General features: G+C 41.7%; 1 protein-coding gene across 5 annotated transcripts in view; it reads right to left on the reverse strand.

Annotated features, from left to right (window-relative positions):
• Positions 1-1,908: 1,908 nt before the first annotated feature.
• The window catches only part of Sptssb (serine palmitoyltransferase small subunit B), a 34,218-nt gene continuing 18,934 nt past the window's right edge, over positions 1,909-17,192 (reverse strand). For 2 of the 5 annotated variants that reach the window (XM_021158890.2, XM_021158891.2), the window contains one exon: positions 1,909-3,491. In XM_021158890.2, the coding sequence (XP_021014549.1) occupies positions 3,232-3,462 (231 nt within the window). In that variant the 5' untranslated portion in view covers positions 3,463-3,491 and the 3' untranslated portion in view covers positions 1,909-3,231. Of the gene's footprint in view, positions 3,492-13,376; positions 13,563-17,192 lie in introns of all 5 variants that reach the window. The other 3 variants (XM_029474913.1, XM_029474912.1, XM_029474914.1) reach the window with 3 other exon arrangements.

Here is a 17,192-nt window from a genome sequence, read left to right on the forward strand (position 1 = left end):
GCACACCATTGAACTAATCATATAGTGGAAGCAAAGGAAAAGCACACAGAAAGTGTTTCTGGTCCAGGCTGTTTGTGCTCAAAGTGGGAACAATGCTGTCAGGTCTGGAGCATCAGCAGTCAGGCAGGTGTGGCTTTCTTCTTCCCACCATACACTGGTAGCTTTTAAAACCCAAACGAAACAAAACCAACCAACCCAACCCAAAATTCCAAACCTGTTGCTTCTATTTTTTGACTCTGTATTTACTATTTTTGATTGTTCAGAAACAAAGGTTACCTTTGATGTGACACCCAGGATGATTTTTTAAAATAATTCTTATCACGTTCTCCTCTGTCTATTGATGTTTGTTTTAAGTCTTAGTTTTAGAAGGAGCTCTTAAACTGGAAGAAGGTCAGAGCAGTATCTTTGTGACTGAATTCTAAGAATATGGAAAGGTGTTGAATCACTGTGAACTCTGAATGCATTCAAGGGCATCCTTAACTGTTAACTAAATGTGAAAGCAATGGTTCCAAGAAGGCAAGAGGGCTGGGTAAACAGAGCCCCCCATGTAGGGCAATAAAGCAGCAGCTAGGATGTGAGTTTCATGTATTTCTGACGAGGTTCCTGTCCTGGAACACATGACCATGACACCGCATAGAAAGGTCTGTGACAATCAGTCACATAGGGACAGTGCCCGAAGCCCCTTCACATGCAAATAAGGCATCCTTAACATCCCAGACCAAGCCAATAGAAAGCATTTCTGCTCTTAGATCCCAACTCACCCCAAAATGTATATAAGACCCTGTCCACAAGGAATGAAACACACACAAGTTATCTCATCAAAGACCATTTGAGAGCATCTGTCGTATAGAGAGCCTTAGCATTTTGGGGAGGAGAAATTCTCTCTGGAAGCTATTGCCACTGTCATTTCCTGCTCGGTGGCCCCAACCTGGGATCCTAGCTGCCTACTCTGGAGCAGCAGCTGCCTTGGAAGAAGAGACCTGGCAGCTCACCTAGATCCCGCCCCTTCAGAGAGTGCAAGTCTTTGGCCTCTTCAACAGGGCTAGAGCCCCACAGATCTCTGCAGACCATGTCTGCAACTGGTGCTCAATGTGGGGTCCTTGACTTCCTTTAGGGTTACATAGATAGCATATTCCTTATGTTGGTGATATGACAGCTATATCATACTCCTGTCAGCAGGCCCTTGTTGGTATCTGCCTAGTGACTGGGTTTGGTGGTTGTTTATGGGGTGGATTCCCCAAGCGGGGCAGTCTCTGGTTAATCTTCATGGTCTTGTTTTGTTTTGTTTTGGTTTGGTTTTTCAAGACAGGGTTTCTCTGTTCAGTCCTGGCTGTTCTGGAACTCACTCTGTAGACCAGGCTGGCCTCAAACTCAGAAATCCACCTGCCTCTGCCTCCCGAGTGCTGGGATCAAAGGAGTGTACCACCCCTGCCCAGCTATTCATTGTCAACTTAATTTGATTTAGAGCCACCATAGAGACATCTCTGAGTATGTCTATAAGGATGTTAATAGAACGTTCTAACTGAATTTGAAAGGCCCACCTTGAAATGGACAACGCTATTCCTTGGAGTAGGGTCCTGGGTTGAATAAGAAGGAGACAACGGACCAATCACCAGCATCCAATGCCCTCTGCCTCCTGACTGTGGCTTCAGTGTAACTAGCTGCAGTATGCTCCTGCTGCCATACCTTCTCTACCACCATGTGCTGGGCCTCCCAACAGGGAGCCTGGAGAAGCTCTGCCTTCCTGAAGCTGGTCCTGTCACATGTCCCATCACATCAATAAGAAAAGTCATGAGTTTTATTCTATCATTGTGAGATTCATTTCCCTGTCAGATTAGGAAGGAGGCACCTGGGGAGTGTGCGCTGTAGTGTACCGTGAAAAAAGGAAAAGCATGTCCAAACTGGGCATTATAAAAGTAAACTTCATTTTATTTTGCAAAAATCAGTAAGTATATATTTCATATCTGGTTTCTCTTTAAAATGTACATTTTGTGTTTTTTTTTAAACAGACATGCTGGTTGATTTTTGCCAAATATCTTTCTTTGGCTGTCTCCTTGGAATATTTCTCTCCTAAAACAAAGGTGCCAATATTGTCCAAAGCCGGTTTATTTATTTATTTATTTTACCAGAATCACTAATGTTAATATTTATTGAGAGGAAAGAAACGCTGCAAGGCTTGGTCTTTGGCTCTTATGTTTGACTCAGCACTATAATTAAAATCTTACATCTGCTTTGAAGATAAACATTTTGAGAGAAATTTAATAAGTCTTGTTTCTGCTGTGCAAAGGAGCTGCTGTATCAAAGCCTTTAACTGGAGCTCCCGACTCCCCGCTGTCTGGCTATTACTTCCAGCCTATTTATTAGCTTTTCTTCCTGTAGCCTAGGACACACAGCTTCCCTTCCTTTCACCGAAGGCACAGCAAAACAACAATCTCTCTTTTTCTGTCTCCAGCATCATGGAAAGTGGGGCGTGATCAAAAGTCACAGTATCGGAATTTGCTTTGATTATCCTTTGTTTCTTAAACTTAAATTATTCTCTAGTATAATAGTTATTTGTTTACCTAGAAAAAAAATCATTCCTTTAAAGCTGTAATAAAGCCAGATTTCAGGAGCATTTGAAACGATGCTGAAACAAAATCTGAAGAAAAGATAACTGACTCTGGCCTGTTACTTTAAACTAAAAGAATTTTAGCTAAAGCAAAGAAAAAATTTAAAAAAGAAGAAGAAACGAATTTTAGGTATTAGCTATTTCCCAGAAAATAAGACTTTAAAGGTTCATCTATTTATTCCCATCTTTTAATAAATTGTAAACAAGTACAGGGTACTTTTGACGGTAGCCTATGAAGAATACTTTTGTAACATGTCCTTTAGTATAGAATAATATGAACAGCGTAGTGTAAGTATGACCTTGTCATGTCTCTTATAAGCCTATTTTTCCAGAAAAGTTTTATTTCAAAGCATCCTGATTTCAAAAGAAATCTAAAGCCATAGAGTTGAGCAAATGTGGGCTAGGGGGTTAAAGTCATTGCCTTTTCTATCACCTGATGCACAATGTTGCATGTACAAAAGCAAGTGGGGGAAAAACCTATCTCATACTCCAGGCAGGATGTGCGGGACAGTGCATAGAGAGAGTGCTGGTCAGGTCAGAGGTGAAAGATGATACAGTCACCCAAGTCAGTAAGTTGTAAGCAACGTGAATACATTATGCCATTTCACAGAATTCAGATGAGATCAGTTAGAAATGGAACTGTCATATCCACATATTTTGGAGAAAAATTCCCAAGCCAGGCGGATGTGGATGGGGATGAAGACATAGGCAGTGTATACCACCATAGCCACAATGGTTAGTATGATGGTGTTGAACATCGATTGTTCCCAAGGCTCCATGACAGCACAGCAGGTGATGATTTGGTATTGATAATAGAGCCAGGCAAAATACTCCTTCACACGCTTGAAATCCATGGTTCTTCCTTAAGCCGTGAAAAGTCTGCCTGTTAAAGAGAACAACAAGACAGAAGACGAAGTAAGAAACCCAACATATAGCCTTCTGGTAATTCACAGCAAAAACCTACTGTCTCATAACCTGGAAATTTGGCCATTTTCAGGCAACAGGTATCCATGTCAGTAGTCCTAATATGAACTTTGAGTGCTAAGTTTTTAATAGGTTTACTGTGGCTTTAAAAACATCATATGAATTGCCCCCCTTCCCTCCCCTCCTCTCTCCCTCCTAGATTCCTCTCTCCATCTACTTCCCAGAGATTATTCGCTTCCTCTACTGAGCATCCACACTTTGGTGTGCTTTTCTTTTTTTCTTGGGTTTCATGTGGTATGAGTTGTATCATGGGTATTCCGAACTTCTTTTTGGCTAATATGCACTTACATACCATGTGTGGGGTTTTTTTTTGTGTGTGTGTGTGACAGGGTTACCTCACCCACAATGATATTCTCAAGTTCCATCCATTTGCCTGTGAATTTCATGAAATCATTGTTTTTAATGGCTGAGTAGTACTCCATTGTGTAAATGTACCTCATTTTCTGTATCCATTCCTCTGTTGAGGGACATATGCATTGTTTCCAGCTTCTGGCTATTATAAATAAGACTGCTATGAACATAGTGGAGCATGTGTCCTTGTTATATGTTGGAGCATCTTTTGGGTATATGCCCAGGAGTGGTATAGCTGGGTCCTCAGGTAGAACTATTTCCAGTTTTCTGAGGAACCACCAGACTCATTTCCAGAGTGGTTGTACCAGCTTGCAAATCACACCAGCAATGGAGGAGTGTTCCCCTTTTTCCACATCCTCACCAGCATCTTCTGTCAGCTGAGTTTTTGATCTTAGCCATTCTGACTGGTGTGAGTTGGAATCTCAGGGTTGTTTTGATTTGCATTTCCCTGATGACTAAGTATGTTGAACATTTCTTTAAATGGTTCTCAGCCATTTGGGAGTCTTCAGTTGAGAATTCTCTGTTTTACTCTGTACTGCATTTTTAATAGGGTTATTTGGTTCTCTGGAGTATAACTTTTTGAGTTCTCTGTATATTTTGGATATTGGGCCTCTATCGGATGTAGGTTTGGTAAAGATCCCAATCTGTGGGTTGCTATTTTGTCCTATTGACAGCGTCCTTTGCCTTTCAAAAGCTTTTCAATTTTATGAGGTCCTATTTGTCAATTCTTGATCTTAGAGCATAAGCCATTGGTGTTCTGTTCAGGAAAATTTCCCCTTTGACAATGTATTTGAGGTTCTTTCCCATTTATATGGGAGGAGATGGGGGAGAAGTACAGAGGGTCAGGAATTTGAAAGTAGGCATGTAGCAGTGGGGGAAAGGGAACTGGGGGTAGCTACTAGAAAGTTCCAGATGCCAGGGACCCAAGAGGTTCCCAGGACCCAACAGGGAGGACTTAGCCGAAATACCCAACAAAGGGGAGATAGAACCAGTAGAGACCATATCCAGTGGATAGGCATGGTCCCCATTGAGGGATGGGGCCACCCACCCACCCACTGAAAAATATTAATCCAGAATTCCTTCTGTCAAAAGGAAATGCAGGGACAAAGAGTGAAGCAGAAACTGAAGGAAAGGCCATCCAGAGACTACCCCACCTAAGGATCCATTCCATCTGCTGACACTAAACCAGACACTATTGCTGATGCCAAGAAGTGCTTACTGACACAGGCTGGTATAGCTGTCCCCTGAGAGGTTCTGTCAAATACAGAGGCAGATGCTCACAGTCAAATATTGGATTGAGCACGGGGACTGCAATGGAGGAGTTAGGGGAAGGACTAAAGGAGCTGAAGGAATTTGCAACCACATAGGAAAAACAACAATACCAACCAACCAGACCCTGCAAAGCTCCCAGGGACTAAACCACCAACCAAAGAGTACACATGGAGAAACCCATGGCTCCAGTTGGATGTGTAGCAGAGGATTGCCTTATCTGGCATCAAAGGGAGGGGAGCCCCTTGATATTGTGGAGGAGGCTTGATGACCCAGGACAGGGGAATGCTAGGCTACTGAGGCAGGAGTGGGAGGGTGGGTGGGGAGCAACCCTTATAGAGGCAGCAGGGAGGGAGGAGGGGATATGGGCTAATAATGGAGATGCATCCCTAAAAGCACAGAATGAGTTCAAAGTAACAGACAGACACACACAGACACACAGACATACACACACACACACACACGCACACCACTTAGTATACTTAACCTATTGAACACCAAGATTTAGCCACATAGTTCTTGAAACAGTAGCACAGAACTGCCTGGAAACTGTGGCTCATTGCTGCTATCAGGGTCACCAGAGTGTTACATGATATAGTAAAGGCCAGAAAAGGATCAAGATTCAAAATAGGGAGTATGGTTTATACTGGTCATGTACCACAATAAACACTGAAATATCACTTTGAGACTTCAGTTAGTTGAGTACTGTAGATACATGACCGCATGTTTTGATGGTAAAGAGCATACTCAGTCTGTCCCCTGAGGGAGCATCAGAAACCTTTGAATGGACTGATCTAGATTTCTCTGGGTCTTCATTTCCTACTGATCCTGTTGTATACAGTTTTGATGTAGTATGTCTTGGCTTTGATCACAGATCTGTGTCAAGTCTCATGAGGCCTTCCAGTGAATCACTGGGCATGTGAGTAGTTTGGGGGACTTCCAAAAACAAGTGAGAAGCCCAGATCAGCCTCTTAACCTTTCCATTCTTTCCACATGGAAGGATACAGTCTTCAAGGCATGTACCATTTTGGATGCACAGACAGACTCTCAAAAGCTGCCAATCTGATAGCACCTTGGTTTTGGACTTTTCAGTCATAGAACCGTGAAAAAATTGTTATTTAAGTTCAATACTCTTAAGAACTTTGTTAGAACAGCCCAAAATGAACCAAGGAATATACTCCTGTCAAAAATCCAACATCTATTCACAAAGTCCTGGGAAGACTAGAGAAACATGGGCTATATCTCAACATAATAAAGACAACCTACAGGTAGCTTATATCCTATCACCCCAAATAAAGAAAAACTCACAAGTATTTCCACTAAAATCAAGAACAAAACAGAATGGTTCATTTTCTCCATTCCTATTCAACATAGTACTTGAAGTCTTTGCTAGCACAGTAAGACAAGAGGAGATAAAGAGGATACATGTAGGAAAGGAAAAAGTCAAAGTAGTGTAGTTTGCAGATGATAAGATTGTATGCATAAAACATCCTAATGTTTGCCAGAAATCTGCCACTACTAATAAACACACTCAGCAAATATCAGCAGGATATAGAATGGACACACAAAACCAGTGGCTTCATTTGCACAAATGACAAATGAAGCAAGAAAGAATGACTCACAATGACCTCAACAACAGCAACAAACCACAACTGAGCTGAGAGAGAGAGAGAGAGAGAGAGAGAGAGAGAAATTTCAAGTGGAAGTGAAAAACTTGTGCACTGAGAATCCTGAGACAACAAAGAAAAAGAAATTGAAGATGAGGCAAAGATTTCCCATTGGCAGGGTTAACAGGGAAAATTGCCATCCTACCAAAAGCTTTCTACAGATCCAATACATTCCCCACCAAAACTCTAATGTGGTTCCTCCCAGAAATTGAAAACACTCATCATAAATTTCATATGGAAATACAAAAGACCCATGATACATAAAACAATCCGGAACAACCAATAACTGCTGGGGCTAGCAGTACCCCATATTTCAAATTATATTACAGAGTTATAGTAATAAAAGCAGCCTGGTACTGACATAAAAACATAAAAATAAAATGAAAATGTAATGATCGAGGACCTAATAAAAGATTAAGGAAAAGAAACAACCTTAGTCCCATCCATGAGAGAAGCCTTCGTGATCACCTTGTTTTCAAGGAAGCCTCCCCTGTCTCTGCAGTGCTAGCTGGCCTGTGAAATTCCAGGAGAGACTCCTGTCTCCATCTCCCATCTGGCCATAGGACTGCTGAGATTACAGATGCCCGTGATCACATCTGGCTTCACATGTGGATTCCAGGGATCAGCCTGAGGTCACCAGGCTTGTATAGAAAGTGCTTTTACCCACTCTCTGGTCCCTAACTGAACCTCTTAGTACTACCACACTGCAGATTAGGTTTGACATGCAGTTTAGAAGGGATGGGAGCGTTCAAACTGCAACACAATGATAATTTCAATGGGCAAGACTATCTCAGAAACCGAGCTTTCCCGGAATAGAAACAGCAACAGGGTGAGCACCAATACCTGAGGTCTGGCAGTCATGCTAGACAACCTAATATCTAAAACATCTTACTCTTAGCTAGCCATAGTTGCTTCCCTCTAACTACTTAGAATTTGAGATATGGCTAGGCGATTGGTGGAGGGTCCTAGGGTTTACTTATTAGGGATTTAGTGGCAGATGGTGCTGGGTGAAGGCAAATGGCTTAGCCAGATACACCTCTTCTCCTTAAGGAGTGTAGACTAGTTGGAAAGACAGATCTTAAACAGTTAGTACAAACCAATACATAATTGTCAATCATATTAAGTGCCCTGAAGGGAAAGTATAGTGTTCAAGGAGCATTTGTAAACCTGATCCAGTGTGAAGAAGAGATTAAATGTCAGGGATGATTAAAGCCCTACCAGAGAGTAAGGGAAATGAGGAAGGGAGAACAGGGAGGCAGGGGAGAGGACTCACAGAAAGGTCAGAGGTGGGAGGTAGCTTGGGAAGCCAAGCATCCAGGGAAGAGGATGGGTAAAATCGATGAGACTAAAGCAACGCCTGATGCGAGTACAAGGCCAACAGTGGGAGAATGGAGTTAGACAGGCTAATTATTTGTCCTTTAACCTATGATCCCGAGGTGTCCCAGAGGTTATTGACAGGAAGGAGGGTGCACTGTTAGGAGGGAGGGGCTAAACTCACATACAGGGCACAGTACATCCTAAAGCCAAGGTGAAGTGGGCTTGCACAGCGACCACTTTGGAAGCTCTACACCTCAGTTCTCCTTGAGGGTAGTGCCTATTCAGAAGCACCCATATATTGAATATTTCTAAAAATCTGTAAATCTCTTTTCAGCTTTATTAATGAGATAATATTGTTCATTCAGGAATATCATTGACTTTTCTTCCTACTATTGTGGTTCTTACAAAATGCACTAATCAATCTCCTAGCTGATTTTTTTTCCTTTAAAATTAACTTTGTACTTGGGAAGCCATAGCAGACAATAATGACAGCCTTTTGGGAAACCCTGAGCCTTGGAAAGTATGGTATAGTAGGTGTCTAGCATTTAAAGCTGCTGAAAGCCAAACAATCATTAGAGAATTATCAGATAAAAATCATATGAACATATATGGGAAAATCATATAGCATATCTGTTACATCAGAGACAGACATTTTGACCAAAAATGCCACAATGGCTTAGAAATGGAAATTTAAATTTTACTTTCATGCTAAGAACAAAACATTAAATTTATTGACTACTTCCAAAATATCTCATTTCTCAGTCCTCTAAATTGCCAGTTTGACCTGTGAAAATGCTTTTATAGAATTGTTTTCTTGGTGTTTGTGTATTTGTGTGCGTGCGTGCGTGCATGCACGGGCATGCAAGGGTACCTATGGAGGCCAGAAGAAGGTGCTCAGTCCCCTGAAGCGAGTTATAGGCAGCTGTAAGTTGCTTGACATGGTCCTGGGGATGGAACCTCAGTCCTCTCTCTGCAAGATCAGCAAATGCTTACTCACTGAGCCACCTCTCCAGCCCCAGTGAACTCTGTTTGTATCATCCTGTCTCATTTTAATCTCAAGAGGTCTAACAGTTCACAAAAGGTATTGATTCTTTGATTTTTCTTTTCTCTGGATTCTTCTTTTTCATTTATTGATGAGAAGAAAATTGAAAGATTGTTTATTCACCATTTCCTATTATTAAAAGGTGAGAAGAAAGAGCCATCTGCTGCAATTTATTGTAGAATATGCACTATTTTTAGGGTCTAGATTTATTTTGGTAATCTATTTCTCCTTCCTTGTGAGTCTATTTTGTATCTCCTAAGAGACAATATGTACAGTGAGAGAGAGAGAGAGAGAGAGAGAGAGAGAGAGAGAGAGGGCGCAAGCCACCACCACTCTAGACAATGTGCTGAGTCATATCGTGGGAGAATTCATTAACTCATGGAACAGAGTAATTTAAGTAGAGCTATATGGCCTCTGATTAGCAGTGGCCTCAGGAGGACATGCTCTGTTCCAGAAGGTACTGCAGGCCAGACAGGGAAATTCTTTTGGACCATGTAGCAGCCATGCCATGCATGAGGGGCTGGGAATGAACATGATGGAGACAAAAGGGGTATGGAAAAAACCACCAGGAAGAATGCTGAAAAAGATGCTGAATTTGGGGGAAACCATGACACAAATACAGTGAAATAGTTATCTGTAGTCACCTAGAACTAGATTTTACACACACACACACATGCACACACAGAGACACACACAGACATATATACAGGCACACAGACACACACACACACACACACACACACACACAGACAGATACACCCACATACACACAGAGACACACAGAGACACACACAGAGACATGCACAGACAGACACAAAAACACAGACAGACAGACAGACAGACAGACAAACACACACACACACACACACACACACACACACACACACACACACACACACACACACACACTAGACAATAGCCAGAAGCTGATGTTGAGTATCTTCTTCAAGCTGCTCTCCATGTTTTTTTGGGGGTAGGGTTTCTCACTGAACCTGGAGGTGGTTGACTCGGCTAGATTGGCTGGCCAGTGAGCTCCAGGGCTCTGTTTCCCTTCACTTCCTCTGCACGGGGCTTATAAGTGTGTGCCCATGCTTAGCTTTTATTTGAGTTCTAGGGATCTGAACTCTGTTCCTTGTGCTTATACGGGGCGTACTTTGCTGACTGTGCCACCTTTCCAGCTCCTCCAGTAGACATCTTAAAGCCTTAAAGGTTCACAATAAGATTCAAAATTAACATGATAACGTATATTACCTAATGCCGTTTCCTAGAGATGATTAAAAAGCAGGACTGGGAATGTCTGCTTTGTCCGTGCCTGCTGTGAATATACTTCTTTCGACTTGCATGCCTTTCTAATGATGGCTACCCATACTTGGGAAAAGGGAGAGTTTTTTGTTTTTATGTTTAAAAAAAAAAAACATTTCCATCTACCACTGTGTGATGCTGCCTGCCACTGAGTGAGTGTTGGGAGGTTCTGGGCTCTGGGGGAAGGGGGATGATTAGCTCATGATGGCAGAGCCCAGGAAATTGCACCCCGATGAAAGAGACCCCAAAGAATCCTTGTTCCACTGCTATGTGAAGACAAGGTAAAAGGACAGCCATGAATGTTCTCCTCATATGACACTGTGTCAAATGGAGACTCAGCCTTGGACTTCCCAGCCTTGAAAACTAGAGGAGTGGATTTCTGTTGCTGATAATCTCCAGTCTACACTGTTACTGCAGCCTGTGCTGTGAGGCTACCTGGTCTCAGCACCATCCCGTTTCCTGAGACCGTATTCACCCCTTCCTTACGTAAGATTTTTTTTCCTGACAATCTATAGTTCAGGTTCTTGTCTGACAACAGAAGGTTTCTAAGCACATTTGTTACAAGTCTTACTGGGAACTGGTAAAATCTAAGGTTCTCATCGGTAATGTGTATCTTAGTATGGCTGACAGCTCCAACACAGAGTTTTTGCCAGGTTAAGGTTGAGGATTATTAGGGATTTGGGAACCAGGGGGAAACACTACATCTAATCTAGTTCTAGGGGCTGGCGAGATGGCTCAGTGGTTAAGAGTGCCAACTGCTCTTCCAAAGGTACTGAGTTCAAATCCCAGCAACCACATGGTGGCTCACAACCATCTGTAACGAAATCTGATGCCTTCTTCTGGAGTGCCTGAAGATAGCTACAGTGTACTTACATATACTAAAAAACAAAATCTTAAAAAAAAGAAAGAAAACAGTCACTACAACAGTGGAAACATAGTATTGATGGCTTAGACGTCTCCAGAGTGCGATTGCGTAATAGAATGGCCAGTGAGTTGTTATTTTCTATTCCTCAATGCTTTTCAACCAACAGGTGAAGATTCACACTACATTTAGAGGCAGTGGGAAAGAAATGAAAGTGCTTTCTCCCAGATGAAGGGAGAAGACCAACACTTCTGACCCACATTAGTCAAGGGCGCAACTTCCTTCTGCCTTAAGTGGATAAGAAATTGAGTAAGTGCAGCAATTAAGATGTACATGTCCCAACACGGTGCATTTAGTCAGGAAGAGGATGCTGTGAGAGGAGCACGCAGGACCTGCCGGGCTTGCAGAGGAACTATTGTCTAATTGTATTGTCTAATCTGTGCAATAGGAGTGGTAGAGAGTTACCCAACTGCAACGAAAGACGATTCCCATGTGATTTGGGACTGCGACCTTCACCTTGGGAATATTGCAGAAGGCACAGTCTTAGGTGTCCTTTTCTGATCAAGCAAAACATGACAGCAAAATGAACTTCAACAAAAAGGCCTTTCTTAATGAGGAATCTCCTTTTCTGCAACTCGGCTGCCCTCTTGAGTAACAGCTACGTTTCTCCTTGAACCTAAGAATCAAGGGCTGAAAGGTCAGAAGGGCCCAAACTGATTAAGGCAGACTCCTTCCTGAGTCATTTTGGAATTCCATAGCAGTCATTGCTTTGTGTGTGTGTGTGTGTGTGTGTGTGTGTGTGTGAGACAGAGAGAGAGAGAGAGAGAGAGAGAGAGAGAGAGAGAGAGAGTCCTTCATAATTAGAATCTGATAAAAGGTGTCTTGTCTGTGGTAGAGAAAGAGATCTGAATTGACTGTGTCTGTACTTAGAAGTAGCTTTCTTTAAAAGAGTTCAATGTGATTTATGCCAACACAACCCTTCCTTTCAGTAATTCATTTATTAAATGAATTGGGAGTGCAGTATTTCCTTCCAAATGGTATAATACAGAAAAGACAGGCAGGGGAGTCGGGTGCAGGAAGTGGGAGAAGAGAGAATGTGACTTCACAGTTGATAAGACTACTAATCCAGATCAATACAAACAATAGCCAATGTTGACCGTGTGTGTCTATGATACAATGCTGGACAATGGGACTTTGTCTCTGTTGTCTTCTCAATAACTAGTAAGTCACACAATTAAGCAAAATATTAGATAAACTCTACTAGATTGGCACACTACAAGAGACCCAACTAATTTTTCTTAAACCTATTAAAATTGCCCAACTCCTCCAAACCACAAACATACATACATACATACATACATACAAACACCAAAGAACAAGCAAAGTGTACAAAATCGTCACAGCCCAGAGGAGCTCACGGAGACATGATGGCTAAGTGAGGTATGAAGCCCCAGATAGAATCCTGGGCCAGAAAAAGGATGGTAGGTATGAAAATGAGGGAAATCTGAACAAAGGATTTTTCTTAATGCTATACCAATACTGTCTCATTAATTATAATGAACATGTTCCTACCAGTGTGAGCATTCATAGGGTAAACTGGGTATAAGTCTCATGAGACTGCTGTAATGACTTCTTGATTTTTAAGCACATCAAAAAATCTTGTTCTAAAAAAATGTCCATTTAAAAATTTCCAAGGAAAAATAATAACCAAGGAACTGCTGGAAAGTTCAGCTGACTTTTAAAAAGTTGTTTATTTATTTTATGCATATGACTGTTCTGCCTGCATGCATGCCTACACCCCTTGTGTGATCCCAATGCCCAAGGAAGCCAAAAGAGGCCATCAGATCCTCTGAGACTGGAGTTTCAGACTGTTGGGAGTCCCATGTGGGTGCTGGAAATTTAAGCCAGGTCCTCTGGAAGGGTAGCCAGTATTCTAGAACACTGAGACAACTCTACAACCCCCTTCCTGGTCACCTTTTTCTTCTTGTTGTCTTCTTTTTGAGACACTCTTGCCATGCCACCCAGGCTGTCCTGAGAACCGCGATGCTCATACTCCAGTGCTGGGTTATAGGTGAGTGACATCATACGTTGACAATCGGGTAGCTTCTGGTAGCTTTGCTTATCCTGTCCTTCCTTTCTGGAAACCTTTTCAAAGCAATTCTGGTATCAAAGATAAAAACTACTACTACTAAAAAGCAAAGTAACTAGAAATGAGAATATAAAAACAATAGTATTCTATGAAGTGCTGACATTACCAAGTGCAATAGAGAAGTTAAAAAGTTTGTGCTGTGATCCAGGGTAGACACAGAAACATGAATGAATGAATGAATGAATGAACTATCCCACGATAAACTAAGGACTACTCCTGGCCCCATGAATGCTATAAAAAAAGCCACTCACTATCAGTTCCACCAAATAAGTTTCTTAACAAAACGAAACAAAACAAGACAAACAAAAACAAAACTGACTTAACTCCTGTGCTAACATGTTTCTTTTTAATTATTATTAAAAAAAAAAAACTTTTCTTGAGACTAGGTCTCATGTAACTCAGCCTTAAACTCATTTTTGTAGCCAACGATGGCCTTGAACTCTTGATCCTCTTACAACATCTATTTTCCACGTACTAGAATTACAGGTGTGTACAATCGTGTCATTTATTTATTTACTGAGAATAGATCTCAGGACACTTTACCAACTGAGCTTCCTCCCCACAATTCCACTCTACCTTCCTTTCCCTTTAAGGTGTTTCTGTACTCTCAGCAGGAGAGTGCTTAGCCTTTCATGAAGATTTGAAATCTTGGTTCCCAGTAGTCACATATGGCAGTGGGCTTCTACACTGAACAGCACGGATGTAGACAATATTGAGCAGCAAGGGTGTAGGATATCCTGTCATTGCAGGAGAGTTTTGTGGACAGAGCTGAGGAAGCTCATGATACTTTTCTTAGATGAGTAAGACAATTTACCAACTTGTCTTTCTTCCAGTTTATACTTTTCATCGTTCCTAACTTTAACTTTCAAAACCTACAGACTCTCTGCTTGAAAACCTCCAGTGAGTGGTCCTTCCTTTCCTAAGACATGAAAGGACTCGTTCACAGCTCTGTATGGTTTGATTGCTCCACTGCTCCAGAGTCATCTCTGACCTCTCATGCTAAGAGACGTTGACATCAAAGTATTAATATTTTAATCCCCATTCGTCTGTCTCCTATTCTGTTACTCCTTTTCTCTGCCAGATAAAATCCAAGTTATTTTCATGACCTAATTTCTATAACCTTCTTCATATTAAACAACCTCAGACAACCTTCTCTTTCAAGGAACACACATTGTTTTCTTCTATGTATTAATCATGGCACTAACATTTTAGCACGTCATAGTCACACACAATCCCTTTCCGCACTGGATGGAAGGCATATGTGGTAGTCACACCATTATGTCCAGAACCTGTCTGGGAAGACAGTTGGCCAAATGACCCACAAACCATGTGGGTTCCTCTGACCGGAAGACATTCTCAGATGTGTTTCCCAAGTAAACCTAAGTAGTATGGTTTCCCCAGTAAGATGTAGAGCCTCAAAGAGATGTTTAGGAACTCATAGTCTGCTTTAGGCAATGGCTTTACGCAAATTGTTAATTCAGTATTTGCTAATTCAGTACCGCCTGTCTTTTTGAGGAATAGAAAAGAGAAAGCCATTTACACACACACACACACACACACACACTGACACAATGCCTTTTTAGTTTCTCATGTTAAAGTTCCACCAGCAAGCAGTAAAGAACACTTGTAAACTGGATGTAAATCCCACAATTGCTTATACAGTACTTGTTCTAGGTGACTAAAACTTTAAGATGAATTAAAAAGTGGCTCTGATGGGGAAACTATCCCAGACTGGGAACCCCTGGAGAGTCATTTGCTACTGTAACCTTCCTCCCTTTGTTCTTCCCTTCCATTCCCTGTTCTCCCTCCCTTCTCCCTCTTCATGTCCCCTTCTTTCTTATCTTGTCTATCTGTCTGTTTTCCTTTGTGCCACAAGGTGTTTATATTACAAAACAAAAATAATCGATAGTTTCTTTTAGTGATGAGGTGGAAGTAAGAATAACATAGCGTGTGTTGTTACTTGCAGTCATATGACCTTACACTGTTTGTGAAAGACACGGTGGAGTATTCTAACTACTTCAACAGTGGAGTGGCTGGTGTGTTTTATAGGAAGACATTCTTACCTATTATTTATGTGTGCTAATTGAATAGCCTATTGCAGTAAGAACCAATCAACCAATTTATCTATGTGGTCATCGCTCCAAACTTCACTTAGAAAGGCATCACAGTTTCTGAACAAGATGGGTGTGTGCCTTGGGCAGGGCCGCCTTCTCTTCTTGTGCATGCTGAGCAAACTGTGACTTCCCAAGCTTGTCACAGGCACCAAATCCTAAGCTGTATCTTCCCTGAGCACAGTTCAAATCACAGAGATGTGCAATGTAGTTTACTTTGTGTGGGTGTATGTTCCGAGGCTAGAACATCTTCAGTTTTTCTCTACCTTATATTATTAGACAAGGCCTCTTACTGAAGCTGGAGTTCACCATTTTGGCGGGATTGACTAGGCAACAAGCTCTTGGGATCCATCCGTCTCTGCCCCACCTCACTCTAAATATGTGCTACAGCACCTGGCTTTTTCCATGGATTCTGGGGATTGGAACTCAGGCTCTCAGGTTCACACAGCAAGTGCTCTACCCATTGAGCCTTCTCCTCAGCTCTGCAGCATGTAATGTTTTTTATATCATCAGCAACATGGACATGGCTTAAGTCTTTATAATTAATGGCACAACTCATACAGTGTCTGTGTGAAAATAAAGCATGGTTAGTTTATGGGTTATGATTTATTGAGTATCTTGCTTTAGGATTTGGGGGTGACTGCAATGCCTTCTGTGCACTATGGAAACTTCCAACCTTGCTTAATATCTCCCAGGGTAGGAACTGCCTTTTCATCCTGCTAAGTTTCCATCAGCAACCAGTTCTCCACTCTGACAGCAGAAGAGAGAATATTAGAAGTCAGACTGGAAACCCAAGTCTTTAGTGGAATGTAAAAAGAAACCAGGGAGTTTGTGATGAATGAAAGGCAGGGAGAAAATTAAATGACCATAGAGCAATTAATGGATTTTCTTTCTGCATTCATGACACCTGGGTTGACTCTATAGATGCCCCAGGAGGAAGAATCAAACAATGGTGATGAACACAGGTCTTTAAAGCAACTGAGTTAACTCGAGTTACATTGTGTAACTTGTACTTGGGAGCGAGTTACTTAAAGGAGAGTCAGTGACAGTACTGCCAAGTAGTTAGGGCAGAGTGTTATGTGGTTTCACCAACTCTAGTGTGTCTAATTTCTATGAATAAGAACAAAAGCAGAATACCACAAAATATGTTCTACTAGCCCAATTATCAACTGACGCCATTGGGCAACATGGTGTACACTGAATAAATGATTTCAAAGTAGTTCTTTTTTTTATGTTTTGTTTTGTTTTGAGGGTACTCAGTTCAGACTCCAGATGAATTAATGAATGAAGAACTCACAGCTGAGAGAAAAAAATCAGAATTCAACTTCAGTGAAAGTATTCAGTGAAATTTAGGGTATATAAAATTCAGATGTTTAGCCGGGCGTGGTGGCGCACGCCTTTAATCCCAGCACTCGGGAGGCAGAGACAGGCGGATTTCTGAGTTCGAGGCCAGCCTAGGCTACAGAGTGAGTTCCAGGACAGCCACGACTACACAGAGAAACCCTGTCTCGAAAAACCAAAACCAAAAAA

This window comes from Mus caroli, chromosome 3, assembly GCF_900094665.2.
Source record: "Mus caroli chromosome 3, CAROLI_EIJ_v1.1, whole genome shotgun sequence".
Classification (NCBI taxonomy): domain Eukaryota; kingdom Metazoa; phylum Chordata; class Mammalia; order Rodentia; family Muridae; genus Mus; species Mus caroli.